The sequence below is a fragment of the Pleurodeles waltl genome, chromosome 10, assembly GCF_031143425.1.
Source record: "Pleurodeles waltl isolate 20211129_DDA chromosome 10, aPleWal1.hap1.20221129, whole genome shotgun sequence".
NCBI classification, from domain to species: domain Eukaryota; kingdom Metazoa; phylum Chordata; class Amphibia; order Caudata; family Salamandridae; genus Pleurodeles; species Pleurodeles waltl.
This window is the reverse complement of record NC_090449.1, coordinates 979608345-979627354: the sequence shown is the minus strand read 5'-3', so window position 1 is coordinate 979627354 and position 19010 is coordinate 979608345. Positions and strand designations below refer to the sequence as shown.

Below are 19010 nucleotides of genomic sequence, written 5' to 3'. Positions count from 1 at the left end.
ACACCACCTGATAGATGAAAAGCAGGAAAATCAGACTGACAAAGAAGCCACCAATTGTAAGCAGAGGGTGGGCTCTAAGCCCACTGTAAACTGTCTTGCAAGTGACAGCTGATGCGCTGTCTCAGCCAGACCTAATTAAGGTACTTGAAAAACAAAGGCATGCAGATAGTGAAGGTGGAACAATAATTTTTCTGACAATCTGATAGTTCAGAAGATGTGGTTAGCTTTAAGGATAGCATAAATGTCTGAGATCCTGGCTGGCAAACTCAGGGCAGACACTAACTGGCCTTTTTTTGTTACAAGTGGTCACACGAGAAAAATAAGGTGGCCAGACAATGATATGCTTGCTGAAAGTTTCATATGACAAATGACTTAATTCATATTTCACTTTCTACTGATTTTAAATTTGTGTTTCTGCGCTACTGATTATCTACTCACTATTGTCAGAAACGACACCCTTTTTACACGTGAGACACTCCATGCTAATGTGGAAATATGGAACCTGAATAAAATAAGACACTTCTTTCACATTAACTGAGCCCTGCATTTTTCCTGCAATCAAGAAGGAACAAGGGGCCAGATGTAGGAAAGGATTTGCAACTCGCAAACGGCAAAAACTGCCGTTTGCGAGTTGCAAATCGCATTGTCCTATGCAGAAATGCATTCTGCGAGTCGGACCGACTCGCAAAATGCATTTCAGAATCGCAAAAAGGAAGGGGTGTTCCCTTCCTATTTGCGATTCCTAGTGGTATGCAATACCATTTGCGACCGCATATGCGGTCGCAAATGGTGTTGCAGTTACCATCCACTTCAAGTGGATGGTAACCCACTCGCAAATTGGAAGGGGTCCCCATGGGACCCCTTCCAGTTTGTGACTGGACCCAAAAACATTTTTTCAGGGCAGGGAGTGGTCCAAGGGACCACTCCCTGCCCTGAAAAAATACCGAAACTAAAGGTTTCGTTTTTTTTTTTAAGTGCAGCTCGTTTTCCTTTAAGGAAAACGGGCTACACTTAAAAAAAAAAAACTGCTTTATTTAAAGCAGTCACGAACACGGAGGTCTGCTGACTACAGCAGGCCTCCATGTTTGCGAGTGCCCATAGTCGGTATGGGGCCGCAATTTGCGACCCACCTCATGAATATTCATGAGGTGAGTCATTGCGACCCCATAGCGACTCGCAGACGGTGTCTGAGACACCGTTCTGCATAACATTTTGCGAGTTGCAAATAGCGAGTCGCTATGACTCGCTATTTACAACTCGCAAAATGTTTCTTTGCTACATCTGGCCCATTGTCTCATATATAAGGATGCCATCATTATCCACTTTGGGCCCAAACAAGAAATCACATCAGGGACACATCATGAGGACACCAATACTGGAATATACTAACCTGACCCTTAGGGGCGCTCCATTGACCCACTGCCATGTTCCTTCCTGGGCAGAGTCACTCAGGCCAATCCAGTGCTCCTTTCCATTCACATTCTGTGCTAAAAAAATCTGATAAACATATTTACATTAGTTCTATTTCTTCCAATAAGACAAATTAAATTTGCGATCAGCATTTGCATTGCTTCCACCCTTCCCATTCTGCCATATTAGACCAGGATTCTCCCTAAAATCCCCTTTGTGACTTCTCTCTTTTCCATGCAACCTCTGTTGTCTCTTCTCTCCAAAGGTTTCTTCATTTCCCTATTTCCTCTAGAAGATGTCTTTTTTATCCCACCCCTGCCTATGAGGCTTATTCTTCTTCCCATGAAAATCCTGTGAGTGCTTCTGATGCCGGCAACACCAAGGGGCAGAGTCACAAAGACATTTGTATGTACAGGGATAATATTATGAGTGCTCTTTTACATACTCTTACATGCCTTTGTGAATGGGCCCTGAAACAAACAACTTCCTTTTAGTAAAGTACAAAGAGGTCACAGTCCTTTCCATTTGCACTAATTGTACATATGAATATTCCATGATTATTACCATTTAATTACATTTGAGATGTTTTGGGGACAATTCACAAACTCGTGTGAGTACATAAAGAGTACTACAGGTGTACTGCTTTACGTCTCCAAAATGTCTCTGTGAATATGCCCTCTAGTGTGCACAAACGTTACTAAAGATGAAACAGTATACACAGGGCTATAGAAAAGTGCTTGAGACAGATTTTTTTTCTGAGTCACACAGATAAGGTATGTTAAGCTATGTTATGTTATGTTATGTTATGTTATATTATGTTATCAGCGGCAGCTGCCGCAAATTTCAAAGGGGTGAGGGGCTTGGTGGGGATGGGGGAATCAAATTTAAAAAAAACACCGTTCCTGCCGTCGCCGCCTACTGCCGCCTCACTCCTCACTCAGTGGGACACCAGCAGAGGCTCCCCAGCAATCCTGGAGCTGCTCTCAAGCTATACCTAGCATGAGAGCAGCACCAGGATTGGTCTGAGTGGCTTTGCCTGCTGCTCAGACACTGCGCTGGAGTCTGTGCTGTTTCTCCAACCTGGCTGTGTAACAGAGCCGGGTTGGAGAAACCTAAGTGCTCATGTCAGGTTGGCTGGTCTAAGACGGCTGGCCAAACACACATACGCACTTAGTGCGCTCCAATTCACTCCTCCTCCCTCTCCCATGGCCCAGTCCCACCCATCCCTTCACATGCTGGCTGAGCCAGCAGCAGAAAAATAAAACAATGATATATGCAGGAAAGCGTTGGTCTATAGGACTGAAATGTCTTTTGTAGCATAATACGCACCATGTTGAACTTTTTAAATTTGTTAGCTTGTTTAAAATTTGGCATCTTATGCTGTGTTTGCTTCATTTTAACTTTGCTATGCCTGTTTTGCTCTAACTAAATAGGTGGTTTGGTGTTTGTGTGCAGCTGTATGCTAAACTCTCAGACATGAGGAAGGCTGCACCCATTCTGCCTTTGGAGTTGAAAAACTGGCTTTTTAAAAAACCGTAATCTGTTAGAAAGAATAAATTACTGAAGAACACTTTTTGCTTTTTGTATAAAGCTGGGTCTGGAAACTTGTTGAACTTCACTTGATACCTTATACCTTTCCTGATTTGACACTGATCATTGGACAACCTACACTACCAATAAATGTTACATACTTAGACCTTTCGAGAATAACTTGATGAATTTAATTGTCTTTCCAAGCCTTTTAGGTATTTAGGAGCTAGGAGGAGGGCAAGAAGTGGAGTTTATTATGTTGTTCTATTTATTAGAGCACTGCTAACCACCAAAAAGTACTAGAGAGGTTGGCCATATGAACATTAGGCAATTGCAGGTAGTGCTTAGCACATGCTTGAGATGAAGGACCATAGTACATACATTAAGGGTATAACGTGTTATGGACGCCCACCATCGAACATGTTCCAAAGACAACAAGCCCTAGAAAAGGGCATAGACCTAAGAGCAGAGACTGAAGAAGGAATGCTGGTCAACACAAAGTTAACTGTTTTCGTAGTTTTGTAGAGCCACAGTTGCCTTTGCCTTAGTGACCCATGAGACCAGGGATAGGAAGGGAAATCATCTCTTTGGAGTTCATAACATAACATCTACACTCAATAGGAAGATATGCTATATACAATATTTAAGACATACCATTTATTTCAGAATATATTTACATTTCTCTATATAATATTCTCACACACAACCTCCACTGCTCTCTTGAGTTACTGTGAGCATGTTTATCTGAATAGCTCATATATAAAATGTTCTCTTGCTCGAAGTATATGGGATCACAACTCCCCTCAGTTCGTTGGGTGCACCATGGACATCACTTAGAACTAGCCCTGGGCCACCTGGTCTAAAAGGGAGTCATGTACAAAAAATGTGAAAGAAGTTCTGGGCTGCATTCTTTGAGAGAAACCCACCTTAGGGATAATGGACTCAGCTGGTGAAATGGGGTAAGATTTCCCAGAAAAAGGAAAGCAAAAGGGAAAATGAAAGAGGACGTTCCATGAAACAACTTGTGGGCAATAGGATTCCATGCATATCCACAGTGGCTTAGCAAGACTGCCATAGATCCTAATTCAAGTAAGTTAAATGAGCCACCACTAATCACTGACTGCAAAGTAAAATACAACCATGATGGTGTTTCAAAAAGTTACCTCACATTTCTATGATATGGTGTCACTGCACATGCCGCACTATTGATAGCTATGCCTCTGCATGCTACGGTGTCTGTAATTTGAAGTGTTTATTCTACTATTTGTAAGCAGAGACTGGGTGTGTGAGGAAACCACCTATGGCTAGAAAGGCTGGTACTCATTAAGTCACAAGCTAGACTTCTCCCAGTCCTACAAAACAGAAAAAGACACTTTTGTAATTTTTCAGTATATTGAATATCAGACAGTTTCTATTCTTCAAGCTTCTTACCTGTTCTTCTTTGCTTTTGACGGTCACTAGTTGAGAGCCACGTCTAATGCAGTCCACTTTTGCGCTTTCCCAGGGCTGTTGTACCGAAGAAAAGTAGTAGCAGTTACCTGCATGTGCTTTCCACCCTACCGGACATGTGATGAGAGAGCCTGGAAATTATAAATTTCATTCAATGAAAAAACTGTCTATGAGTAATCTTAGGGCCTGATTTAGATGTCGGCACAGGGAATACTCCATCACAAACGTGATAGATATCCCATCCACTGCATTATGATCCCCGTAGCATAGAATGTGATTGTATTATGGTGAACGGGACATCGGTCATGTTTGTGACAAACTATTCCTCTCCGCCAACTTCTAAATCAGGCCCTTAGACTTTGATTGAAATATAGATGCCTCAGCCAACTGTAAAAAGACCTCACCCAGCAATGAAAGTTGATGCAATGGAAGCTTAGGGTTTGTGTGGTGATCAATAAAATATATTCAACATAAATAGATAGCCAAGACAGCATTCTTACCCAAGCTGGCGCGCAATGTTGCCATGTCTGATTCAAAATGCTGTTTGATTTCATTATGGTTACTTTGGGCATCAAGTAGACCCTTGGACACTGGAGACAAAAATAATTTGCATGAGAAAGTCTGTGAAGGTGATTTATTTGCTATTATCTCCATTTATGAGAAAATGAGAAATGCGATTTGAAAGCACACAGACATAGTTGGATTTCTCACGCTTCTACTGCACCTAGAATTACATCACTCTGCAATGTGGCCCCACATAGAAATTTGCACTCACAATCCTTTGATGTGTTCCAACGTCCTTCTGAAATAATGGACAAATATAATGTTACATTGACTTTTAATACTTTGGCCCTCATTCGGACCTTGGCGGGCGGCGGAGGCCGCCCGCCAAAGTCCCGCCGTCAAAATACTGTACCGCGGTCGCAAGACCGCGGCGGGTATTTTGACTTTTCCCCTGGGCTGGCGGGCGGCCGCCGAAAGGCCGCCCGCCAGCCCAGGGGAAAACGACCTTCCCACGAGGATGCCGGCTCGTAATCGAGCCGGCGGAGTGGGAAGGTGCGACGGGTGCTACTGCACCCGTCGCGTATTTCACTGTCTGCTATGCAGACAGTGAAATACTAGCGGGGCCCTCTTACGGGGGCCCCTGCAGTGCCCATGCCATTGGCATGGGCACTGCAGGGGCCCCCAGGGGCCCCGCGACACCCCCTACCGCCATCCTGTTCCTGGCGGGCGAACCGCCAGGAACAGGATGGCGGTAGGGGGTGTCAGAATCCCCAAGGCGGCGCAGCATGCTGCGCCGCCTTGGAGGATTCATTTGGGCAGCGGGAAACTGGCGGGAGACCGCCAGTTGTCCCGGTCCGACCGCGGCGTTACCGCCGCGGTCGGAATGCCCAAGGGAGCACCGCCGGCCTGTCGGCGGTGCTCCCGCCCCCGTTGACCCTGGCGGTTCTGTACCGCCAGGGTCATAATGAGGCCCTTTGTGTTTTTCCTGCCTGTCCTATTTGCAGTGATGTCATGAGACGAGGGTAGGTGGTGCTTTATTCTTTAGGTGTTGTTTTTTCAGTGCTTCATGTTCCTTCTGCAAACTATATTTATACGTTTAGACAGCTAAGCCTGCCTTGTTTGTAAAGACGAGGTACAAAACACTGCCATACCACCAAATGAAGGAAGATTCAGGCCCTCCCGTGTTTTCTGTCTCAATTGAAGGCATTTTTAAATACTTAATATATGCTTTTGCCTCCTGCCATAAACAAAGGGTACAAAGGGGGGCATTTTCATATTACAACCATACACTCTATGATCCCATGGTGTTTTGTGTATGACAGGATGAACTACGCTAGATATCTTCCTGTATACTATGCTGAAATCACATTACTTGCAGTGAAACATCCAGAGATACACCACAACTTCCTCAATGGATGCTTTTCAGTTCAACTGTCAGATGGTAATCCGTTTGGACGAATTCCGGTCGATCAAGCGATAGAGGTAACAGTCAACAAAGACACACAGGGCCCCGTGATGAGCTTGGCGGATGGGAAAGCCTGTGCTACCGTCATGAAACCCCTGGCGGAGAAGAGGGTTGTAATCCGCAGAGCAGCGCTGCTTGTCACGCTGCCCTGGCAGATTAGGACTGCCATCAACCTCCAAACTGCTGTGATCTGTGATCCTGGCAGAGCTGGCTGTTCCCTGGCGGCCCAACCACCAGGGTTGTAATGTGGCGGTAGTACCGCCAGACCACCACCACTAGTGTGGCAGTCTAGAGACCAACACAGTCTAATCGGGCCCACAGACTCTAGGTTGTAAGACAAGGATTAACCTTAAGGCGGGTGCTGTGAAAAGATATTATATGACGACTGAACACAGAAGCACCTTTTTGGGTCAGATAATCAAAATAGTTTGTAACAACAGATCAGATCTTACTCATGCAGATCTACATAAGTCAAGAATTGAAAAAGACAAAGATACTGTTATGAGTGCTGTTAGTCTAGTTCTAAGCTGGAAAAAACAATTTTATGGGCTACATTACTTCATTAGTCTCTCCATGGCAAAAAAGGCATCTCAAGATATAGGGACTTATTTGCAAACCCCCTTGCTTCACCAGTGCGTCCCTTTTTCCCTTTATAAAAAGTGATGCACCGGTAGTGCAAGGGTCTTGTAAACAAGCCCCATAGTATCCAACATAATGAAGGCACACGAAATAGGTGAACAGTGCAATACAGACTTCAAACTTGATTGACTTGAGCCTAATCTACCTATTAAAAAGTTTCATGACCCAATGAAAATGAACAAACTAAAAACCTTCACTTTCATGTCCAAGAAGAAGGCAGTGAACAGCAATGGCACGACAATCATCATGAAAGCAGACAAAGCGCTATTTGGTTAAATCATTGTGACAGCAGAGAATCGGAATCTTCAAATGGCGGATGTACTCTCTCATCTCATGGACCTTTACAATGGGCTTTAGCAACTCCAGAAGGTTGGTTGCAAAAGACAAACAAAGCTGTTTTAGCAACATACTTGCAGAATAACGTAATCCCTGCTGAGGAATTACCTGGAAATTCAGCCATGCTGATTGATGGTTTGGTTCTTGTTCAGAGAGTAAAAGGAGAGGAATCAAACTTTGTTGAGGTGGCTATGTCTGTCTTGTCCATGGCTTTGAGGGAAAGAAATAGGAGTTAAAGAATCAATGTTGTGTTTGGTACAAACAACGGAGACGTCTATTAAGAACAGCGAAAGGACAATCAGAGCCGAACTCGGGCACCAGTTATAAAGCATCTCATCTTCCCAGACTGTCAGACAGTGAAGGAAATTACTAAGCGACATAAGGAATAAAACAACTCGTATTTCTTGTTAACGAATGGAGGAAACCAGAGTATTTTCTAAAACTTGAGAATAAAACACTGTTCACAAACTGTGAAGATAAATGCTACAAAATCACATCTGAAGGGAGTCACAAAGTGACAGATCTGAATAGTACACATGAAGAAACGGATGGTCTTTTGTTGCTGCATGCTGCACACACTGCTAATCAGGGTTATGAGGCAGTAATGAAAAGCACAGATGACACTGATGTGTTTATTATATGTTTGGGATTCCATGACAGAAAGTACACATGGTAAAATGTTTGTTGAGCTATGATAGGTATCAATACATTTACCAAATGTGACACAGTAAGCGCATTTACAGGAAAAGAAAAAGTAAGTGCATTCAAAATCCTGTCTGCCAATAGATATACGCAGGAAACTTTTTCGCAGCTCGGAGAAAAATGGAATCTCTCTGAAGAACTAATGGACAAGTTGGAGCAATTCTCATGCTTGCTGTTTGCACCAAAATCTTTGGTTCATCACATGAGAGACTTGAGATATCACCTATTCTGTGCAAAGAAGGGTGAGATAGACAGGCATCAATTTCCACCTTGCAAGGACTGTCTGAAGAAACATGCCAAACATGCAATTTATCAAGTCTCTATAAGAAAGAGATGTCTTCTGAAAGATCCGCTGACACCTAGTCCAATTGGGAGAGGGTGAAAGTTGGAAAAACACAAGGGAGCAGAGCAACTGGTAGCAGACTGGTTGGGGAGCAGCCGACACCTCAGGCTTTGTTAGATCTACTAGCTTGCAACTGCATTATGAACTGCAAACTGCCAACATGTGTCTGCTGTCTAAATGATCTCAAGTGCACTGATATGTGCAGACTTCCAGCCTGTGAAAATCAAACAGATGCAGAGAATGATGACACCATTACAGAAGAAGATGATGGCAATGAATGTGAATGATAGAATTGTGTTTATGTTCACTCATGACATACATTGCCTATGTATGATGTGACAACTATTATTATTTGAAATTGTAAGTGAAAATTATGCATATAATCAATATTGATAAATGAGGAATACACTGACGTTTTATTGTTATTATTTTGAGAACTGTTTTGTTATTAACACAATTAATAATCATAATTATTCTTAAATTATATTGATTTTAACCAATCTGGTGGAATTAGATTTATTCTTCCACATATTATGATGAATGTGTATGCTATTATTAACAAATATGAAAAACATTTTTTTTTGTGGCTATGGTTGCTAATCCAATAATATCGGACAAAAGGCCACAGAGTGATGACTTCCTATTACATATTTTCCATCTCTAGGCATTAATTCCTCCCAACAAAATTATGTTAGAACCTATCCCCCGAGTGGCACCAATGGCCTAAATTTGGGGTCCTGGCTCATGGCCTTATCTTCCGAAATAGTAAAAAAATTAGTGACATACAATTAGACGGAGGATCCTCAGTAGGGAATGCAGAGAATGGGGAGTACAAGTTGTTTATTTTCTCATCAAAATAAATTGATAACTTGTAACAGAGTTCTGGACAAGGATTGAAGTTACTCTTTGCAGGATCGAGGTAAAGAAAGGACTTTGATATATTTGAGACTTCCCAGGAGGTATTAAGGGCTGCTGCTATACGATAAGTAAAGTGCTCTCTAATCATTCTGTGGGAAAATTTGTGAGATTTGCTGAGTGACACTTTACATGGTCTTGGCCTCAGGATCGTATGGTTCTCTCCAATTGCATTCCAGTTTTTTACACAGACTTTTCTCAGTCCCAAAGAAGAGAAGAACCAAGGGGTCGAGGGCATTGTTCTTTTTGCACATTGAGTTTCAAAGGCGCCAGATGATCGAGGGAATTAATAATCCATTGGTTAAAAAGAGCTACATTCAATTCTAACATACTCATAAGAGAAGGAGATGAGAAGCAAAGGACACGAGAGAGGGATTCCTCTGAAATGTTATTCCACCTTCTTTCCAATTCAGGGAGGCACCTAACTTCTTCTGATGGGATGCCCCATTAAAAGCAAAAGGGATAAGAAAGCAATCCAACCAGACAAGATGCTCAGGATGAGCATCCTCAAGATTAGTAATAATTGAGAAAATCAAACCAGGGTGTGTCCAGCCTTACGTGTGGGAGACTGAAGAGATTGTGCCATGGTATGGATAAGTTGGGTAGCTTGGGCACAATTAGTGTTGCCCGCCTGCACATTAAAATTATAGAGGATGGTGAAGTTGGTCTATTGCGATGAAGGTTGATCAATAATATCAAGCAGTTCTGACAAACAACCATTAGGACAGTCAGGTGGTTTGTATAACAGGTGTCCCGAAAAGAGAAGGTGGGAGCTAGTTTAAAGCTGAAAACAAGTTCCTCTAAATATCCAGTTTGCCTCAGCGGTGCAGAGAAATTCTTATAGTATCCTTAAATATGATGGCAACATCGCCTTTCATTTTATCTGCTCCCCGGTTAGGATGCATAATTCAACAGCTGGGGGAATAGCCAACTCTAATTCAGGATTGGAGGCTTCTTCCAGCCAAGTTTCGGTTAAAAGTAGGACGTCCCAGGTATTATCTGATAATAGAAGGAAAATAGCTGAAGAGTGTTTAAGAAGTGACCTACAGTTAATGAGACAGGCTTATGGCCTGATAGGGCTGTAAAGTCCTTAGGGCCCAAGGCCAGAGGCAACGTCCAGCATGTGTCAAGGGAAACTGGTTCAGCTTCAGACCCCCACAAACCACATAGGCTTAACAATTAGAAATTCTGCATTCAGGGTGGTAGAACTTTGGGGGTTGGCAATTGCTGCTTATAAAGGACAATAGTGTCTCCTTGAAACATGGGAAAAGGGGCAGCATGGCTGGCGCTGGACATGATCCAGGCATGGACGGATGCAGACGGGCTTGCCTTTGAAATGCCAGTGATGAGTTCACTGAGCATGTCTGTGTCATAGGCTTGCTTCACTAGAGGGTTATGGAGCAAATAGACCTCAGTACAGTGCTCACTACCCAAGATGGCGTCTCTGAGGTGGCAGGTGGAGTAGGAGAAAAAGTGGCACTTCTATCAAGTTAAAAATTCTAAAGGATTGCCCCCAAGAAGAACAAACTTTGTGTCGTAGTTGGACTCTTGCTCTTAAGTGAGACTGCTAGTTTATGGGTGACAGCACTTTTGTTTGTAGGTGACTGAGTCACTCCTACAACAAGTCACAACTGCCAGCCTAACCCCCCGGCTCACAAGCATTACCTCACCAAAACTCAGACAGCAAAAGGTGATTTCTGGCTCTTGATGAGACCTCTCAGGGAAGTCGTGGTGGAATGGAGGTTACTTTTTTCTCTCGTTAGCAACAAGTCTCAAACACACATGTAATGAATGAGATGCAGGAGAGTTTGTAATATATTTATTGAAAAGACTGCAATCTACGATAAAAAGCATAAACTGCAATGATTAGGATAATGAGCAATAATAAAAGCAAAGACATGTGGACGAGAGTTGTGAATATGAAAACCCCCACCGTATTGCAATAAACATAAAATATGAAATTCCTAACAAAAGAGCTTCATCTCTACCCTAATGAGCGCTAGGTTTGATAAATCCTAATCTGCCAGCACCATGTTCATGAGCAGCTCCCCCCAACCCTCGTTACCTTGGAATGAGGTCTCTAGGTCAGACTCCGTTGTGGCACAAAGCCTGAGTTCTGTAGCAAAGTGACATGCAGCATTGATGGCTTCTGGAAGGAACCCCTCTGATAACCATGTCCATGTGAGGTGTATTTATACGGCTCATGTATGACCCCGACACAGGTATGTACCTAAACAACTGATAGTGTACGCAGAATTGTGTCGGCAATTACATAAACAATACCTAACACATGCACATTATGTTCCTGTCAGACGCAAATGAGAAAGGGACATGATGACAATACCTAGGTACATCACTGATAATGATGCCTTCTCAGAATGGCATGATTAGCAAAAGTAAAACATTTCTCATAAAATGTAGGCAGCTGTGAATAATGAAATAAATGAGCTAAAACAGAGCATGCTAAATAGGTAAAAAGTTACTAGGTGAAGAGGGCAACAGGCCTGCAACCCATTGGCTAAACTCATTCCTGTGCCCAGTGGGCAACTAAAATGGATTCCCCACATGTGCTGAGTGCTAAATTGTGCAAGCCTCCCCCGCCACCATTTTGATTTGGCATAAAAATTGCCATTAAATTATCACAAGAATTGTGCAATACTTTTTTTCCATATAACATTACAACAGAGGCCCAGCTAAAAGAACTACCACAGGATGGATAGGAAAAAGAAGTTTCCTTTTAGAAAAACCCTCACCCACCAGGGTTACCCCTTGGTGGCATGCTTCATCATTGGGTTTATTCCCGTTCCACTATGTGCGGGTGTGCTACGACCTACGGGATACGTTGGAGCACTGTTGTAGTCTTGTCAATGTGAATCACAGGAGGGACAGGAGTGGTGGGGTCTTGGGTGAGTTAAAAATACCTGTCTCCTAATAATTCCAATGATTTAATTGATCTCTTGGAGGCGGTATGATTAGAAAGGGGGCTGCGGAAGTCGGGGATGTAATGTACCTGATTTCCTAGTCCACATGTTTGGGAGCCTTACCCCTAGGCTCCTCAACAGGACCAAGACGGAATCGTTGGCACCACTGCTACTTTGACAATGTTATATAGGCTATAAGGAGGGCAGACCCAGCCCCACCACCTCCTTCTCCCTCGTTCTTTTTGCAATACTTTTCCCACACACAATTGACTCAACTATTTTGATTTGGCTAATAAGAGGCATATAATCATCATAAAAAAAATACAGAATGACACAAATAAAACAAGTAAAGGGCTCGTAGATAACTTGATTAAATAGAGGAGTATGGAGCAAATAGATCTAACTGCTAGAGCTTTCACTCCTCAGGATGACATCTCTTTGGTCGCACAAAGAGTAGGAGGAAATATGATGCTCCTCTCCAGCTAAAAATTAAACAAAATGTCCCCAAGAAGAACAAACTGTGCTTAGTGCTCTACTGTGCAAAAATGTCCCACCCCCTCACAACAGACTCAACTATTTTGATTTGGCATCAAAATTGTCATAAAATGATCTCAAACAATTGCAGAATGACACAAGAATTTTGGAAGATTTTTCCCCCTCACAATTGACTCAACTACTTCGATTTGACTAAAAACTGGAATATAGTTGTCACAAACAATTGCAGACCGATACAAATAAAATCAATTGAAAAGACCAATATGTAGCAGTCTCTGGCAGTCAGCAGCATCTTGTCAAAATCTCAGTAACACTAAAGCCATAGGGAACAATAATTACTCCAAAATAAATTTGAACATTAGAAGTTTTTTAAACAGTTTATGAAAGAAACTGTTGTGATAATCCTTGAGCACCGACCACTAGGAGATTAACGGGAGATCCAATTATGGTTATGAACCCTGTGACCCATGCAATAAGAAGGGTGGTCTTAAGAACCTGTGTTTTTAAGTAAAACGAAAGAGTACACCAACAGAGATTATTCAACATAATTGGGTTTACTAGAACTACAGTGTACTCTAAGTTGTCCACTGTGAGGTTCTGGGTGCACTATATGATAAGGCTGTGATATGGCTGTGGGGCTTTATCATGCAGTACCCTCACAAATACCATCTTGGGTCCAGCCAGGCTTATTTACTTAATCCTGAGTAGCTGTGGCTGTGAGCAGTAAAGCTTGGCAAAGGAACACTAGGCCTCATTTTCGAGGAAGTGGCGCAACGCAGCGCCAAAACTGGCAGCGCCGTGTCGCTTCACTTCAGAATCGCAGGGAGGCACACCTCTGTGTTTCCCCTAGCGCTGGCACTAAATTTAGCTGCCAAGTGCCAATTCAGGCACCTTTGCACAATAGTGCAAGGGTGTCTGCCATGCAGAGAATGATCGTTTATGGGCAGGAAAGTATCCCTTCCTGCGCATAAATAATCAATAATGGCGATTTGTTACCATACATAAAAGAAGAAAATCATAATTCTTTAATGATTGTTTTTGTGCAGGAAGGAACACCTTCCCGCACATAAACAATCATTCACAATGTTTTGCTCTTTCTATGTGTGCTGCAGAATGCAAAAACGATGAGAAATAAAAGTATTTCTCCTTGTTATGCCATTCTAAATCCACCCCTGGGGTGGCATAAGTTTTTGGCACTGCCTCAGATTTATGATCCCTCGTAAATGTGGGGCAGCGTCAAAATGCAATGGGCGTTAGAGTGGAACACCCAAAGCAACCCCCTTCCACGCTAAGTGATAAGTGTGAAGGGGCTGTATTTACAAGGCAGCGTTAATCAACAAAAAGTGGCTTAACACTGCCAGGTATCTATGGTGCAAGGTATTGCGCAAATGGAGCATCGTTAAAAGTGACGTTCCAGTGGCACAAGGGGCTTGAAACTAAGCCTCATAAAAAGAAAGAAGGCACCAATTTATGAAAATAGACTATATTTTTATGAATTTTTAGAGTGCTTGATGAGCAAACTCCCCCTAAGGAACCCAGAGATACAGATTTTAAAAGATATGATCACTTTTAAATGCAACTGCAAACAAGCAGCTTTGGAAACTTTTGAAAAATTTGAAACAGTCAGTTTGACTATTCCGGCCGGGTTGGGTGGCCACTTCCAGCAGGACAGAGATTTAGAGGGTCAGAGTGGACTCTTTGGACAGTTTTCTGACTACCACAGTGTTTTTAGGGTAGAATCCAAACTTTACAGGACAACCACCATAGACATCAATGGAGTGGTCCTGATGCTGAGGGATACAGGCGAAAGATGCTCAAAGGATGCTCTTGTTGTGATGCAGTCTACTGAGGTGTCTTTGTGGTTGCTTCGCAGTCAACGGGTGAAGGTGTGTGAATTTGGTCACAGAGATCGGAGTCCTCTGAAGTCCTCTATGTTGCAGTAGCAGGCCAGCCAATGCTGGGCTACTAGTCAAGCTGTACTGCAATTGGGGTGAAATCCTTAGGTGGGGGCTAGTGTCCCTTGGTTCTAACAAATCTGGACTTGGATTTCACTTCTGGGTCAGGCAGATTTGGGTGCCACTTTTGACCACCTTGAGTTTGTCCTCTTGGGTGCCTGGCGACTGGTAGCAGCAAAACTGCTGCAGTGACTACTAATTTGTCAGTTTGGGTTTCTTCAGCTCTTTTGTCCCTGGAGCTGGTTCCAGAAGATCAGCTGACTGATCCTTAAATTCACTGCTGTAGGTTGGGGCTGGGAGTTTACTTTTTCCTGAGCCAGGATCAGTAGGCACAGTCCAAGCCTTCTAATGGTGCAGCCTGTCTTTGTTGGGGTTCAAGGGTAGTAGGTACGTCTTTCTTCAGTCCTCTCTCTGATTCCAGTGTGATCTGAGGGTCAGGGTGCTACAGATGCCATATCTATCCCTCAAAGGTACCCTGAGGGGCCCACGCGGTCACTAACCAATGGGCTAATGGGTCCCCTCCTACCTAGTGATAAAGTTCCTGTGATGTGTGGGATCTTGCTCTCCCAAACTGCCACATCCCTGCCCCTTTCAAGATGTCACAACCCTTCCACAGTCATCAGGAGCTTGGCACTCCACCCTAAAGCAGTGATTACCAGAGGACTGCATGCCCATGGTAAAACAGGTTTGGGGGAAGGATTTCCCTCCTTGACCCTGTCTCCACTTTTTCTGCAGGAACAAAAGGCATCCTGCTTAGGTGTGTTCTTGCTACTCCCCTTACAAAGGAGGCTTCCCCTTTGAAGTCTGTCTTTTAGACTAACACAGTGAGTGGCCATCCTGGGGAGGGATATAACACCTCACTCTGCAGCAAATGCCTTTGTTCTTGTGCCTGGGAGTCAGTCACATGTCTCATTCTAGATCTCCTTCCCAGAGGTACCCTCCCTAACATCCTTACCTTCATCTGGCCAGTCTGAATTTCTGGTAACACTAAAAAGAATGTCAGTGCTGCCTGAAGGTGGGGTTATTGAGAAGTCCTGGGAACTCAGGTGAGTGGCTCTTGGTGTGACATGAGTGGTTTGACATTTCTCTTGTGAATAGGAAGAGTTTTTTTTTTTTTTATCTCTAAGAGTAGCAAATTAGAGAATCTTGCACAAACCACCAAAAATCTTTTTTTTTATTCTGAGCCCCAAATGACACCCATTTGTCTTGCTTGCTTGGAAAAGGGAAACTGCTAAAATATGGGATATTTCTCTGCATTGGACATTCTGACATCAATGTGAGAGAAACAATTTATAAGAATGGTGTTTATACAATAACATCTCTGCTTAAGGCAGTTGCTATAAACAAGACACAGAGTAATAGCTGCCAAGTGTCAGACTGCTTAAGTGCGGCATTTCCATGTTTTCTAGATAAATATATGTAGATTTTCAATAAACTATGTGAATCTGAGTGCCATTTTATAGGGTGTAGAACAAAACAGCATTGTTTATGTAGTGATATCGATATCAGTAATTGCCTTGTTGTGGTGTGTAATGGTCTTGAAACTGCATTAAAAGAGCTCAAACACTTCCAAGTGCAAGGTAATTAACATGTCTTCTCTAACATGTCATTGGCCACTTGACGATTACAAGTGGCACTTAAAAATTAGCCTGAATTTCCACAATAGCCAGAGTTTCCTATACTGGGGGTATGAGTAACTCCCAGGTTGTGAAAAATCCAGCTCATAATTAGTTGGTCACAAAAAAATGAGGAATTACCAGGGAATCAGTAAATATGGGTTAACTTCCCCAGTAAATTTCCCCAAAGTTTTCACACAGAGGTTGTGGTTACTATTACAAGTCAAAACCTCTGTGTGAAAGAAAAGTGTCCTGTGCTGTGCTGGCGACTTTCCTAATTCCTATAGGGTTGGTAAAATGTTACCAATTAAGTGGACACTAATAATGAAGGCCTAAATATTCTTCCCACTGTCTTCCACTGAGCCGTTTGATGAGCAAGATTTTGCCCAGCATCGATAGACAGTGTGTGACATTAATTCCCTGTCCAAAAAAGAACATATTGTAGGAGTCAGTGGCTCTCTCTTGTAATAGATTCTGAAAATCTCTCAATACACAACCAATAAGCTATGAATACCTTTTCTATTTACTGTTGAATTATCACTTCCTCTCTCTCTTTGCCACTTTAGTAATCTATGCACACTGCAGATAATATAATATTAAGTGACTCGATAACCTACCTAGCAGCCTGAGGCCTGGCAAGGCATACGCTGCTCTAGAATACCATGCATGACTTCATATATTATGAGTCCCATACATTTTTTCTATGTTTTGGTTCCTTTTTGATTATGGCTGGTCAATTAAGTCTTCTTGCAATGAAGCATGGCTTGGATTTCTCGAGCTACCTATCATTACACCTTTTACTCTCATACTGTCCCAAGGGCACATTATAGAGGGATTTTGCCATCTTACCAGCAGTGGCTGACACAAGAGGGCAACAGGACACTGCCCACATTGACTTCCTAGTTATGAGGATGGCAATTGTCAAGAGCAATTAACATTCACATAAGTTGTTTTTGAATTAAAAAACAGTGCTATCCTCAGTGTCTGGCTGCCTCTCATTCTTGCTGAGATGTGAGTCAGGCAGCCAGGCACTACTGTGAGGGACACATGCTCTGCTGAGCATGTGCAATACATCTTTGTTTTTTAGCACAATCCATGAGTAGGATAAGGGCTGACCTACTGCCAGCCCTCGCCTGCAATTTGAGGGGGTGTGAAGACACGTAGCAGTGTCATATTTGCAAGCACTCCTGGATGTCAAGGGTCTAAGCCTTGCATTCCCGGGATTGCCTGTCAATCATTTCACAGGCTGCAAGGAACACCGTTTCCTAACTCGTCACCTTAATGTGTGGGGAAAGGGTGTTGCCTGAGGTCTGTGAAGGGTTGAGGGCATTTGGATCGAGGTCACAGAGTCATGAGACTCGGTGGTCTCAAGCAATATGCGTGCTCTAAACAGATACACTGAGCATGCTCTAGCACGCACTAAGTATTTGTTTTGAGCACATCATTCCTGTATTTAAAAGTGCTCCCTTTGTGTGCTTTTAACATTAGGAATTGTTTCCCTTTAGTACATCCGTTCATATCACTATATTAAGAGACATTTATTAACAGTTTTAATAAATAAGGACCCTCACTCTAGTCAGGGTAATGAGACTCACACTCAGTTAACCCCTGCTCACCCCCTGGTAGCTTGGAACGAGCAGGCACGCTTAACTTCAGAGATAATGTGTTAAGTATTTGTACAAACACACACAGTAATGCAGTGAACCACTACAAAATGACACAACACAGGTTTAGAAAAATAGTTATTATTTTATCTAAATAAACAAGACCAAATACGAAAAAAATCCACAATACAGTTAAAAATATGAATTTAGCACTTAAAAGCACAGACATAGTACCTAGAGCCACAAATACTGCAAGTTGGTATTAAGCGACATCGTGACGGAGTCGTTTCCTACAATGCAAAGCCAATGGCGCAGTTTTTGGAGTCGTTCGACCCCCAGATACAGTGCCTTAGCAAACAAGTAGAAAACAGGCTGGTGTATGGAGTTGGGGAGAGAGACGTCGCTGGATCTGATGCCGCATCAGTTCCTCTGCTATGGGGCAAAAGGGCAGAGGCGTCATGCAGCGGCGTCGGGTCCCTACCTCAGAGCGGTGGAGGAGATACGGCGTCAGTTGCGAAGTTGGTCCCTTGGTTCCGGTAGGCGTAAAGTCCGGCGGGGCAACCTCACAGGGTCGCGATGACATCACAGGGCCGCAGGTGCTGCAATGGCGTCCGATGTCACGGATGTCAGGCTTACGACACTTTGAAGTCAGCGAAGTCAGGTGGGATCTGCGGCTGCAGTGACGCGAAGCCTACAGGATCATCAGGGTTGTTGCACCTCTGCGAGGTCCTCAGCCTCGGGGCAGGCAGCGTTGCGGTTCTGGGCTGTGGCGTACTTTACGAAGTTGCACGGCGTCATCCAAAAATTCACTTTCAGGGGCCCAAGAACTGGAATCACCGCCCGCCTGGCGGGAACCGCCATTTGGCCGCTCCGCGGTCAAAAGACCGCTGCCGGCATTCTGACCTTCCCGCTGGGCCGGCGGGCGGTACCCAAGGTTGCACCCGCCGGCCCAGCGGGAAGGTGGCCTGCAACACTGAAGCCGGCTCCGAATGGAGCCGGCGGTGTTGCAGGTGTGCGACGGGTGCAGTTGCACCCGTCGCGCTTTTCAATGTCTGCTAGGCAGACAGTGAAAAGCATGCTGGGGCCCTGTTAGGGGGCCCCTAGAAACCCATTACCGCCAGCCTCT

General features: G+C 43.6%; 1 protein-coding gene across 2 annotated transcripts in view; it reads right to left on the bottom strand.

Moving 5' to 3' along the window:
* Positions 1–19010, bottom strand: part of LOC138260847 (CD209 antigen-like protein C) — a 103560-nt gene that overhangs the window by 24792 nt on the left and 59758 nt on the right. For both annotated transcript variants that reach the window (XM_069209268.1, XM_069209269.1), the window contains 3 exons: positions 4890–4979; positions 4372–4520; positions 1391–1497 (listed from right to left, as the gene is read on the bottom strand). In XM_069209268.1, coding sequence (XP_069065369.1) covers positions 1391–1497; positions 4372–4520; positions 4890–4979 — 346 coding nt within the window. The remainder of the gene's footprint in view (positions 1–1390; positions 1498–4371; positions 4521–4889; positions 4980–19010) is intronic.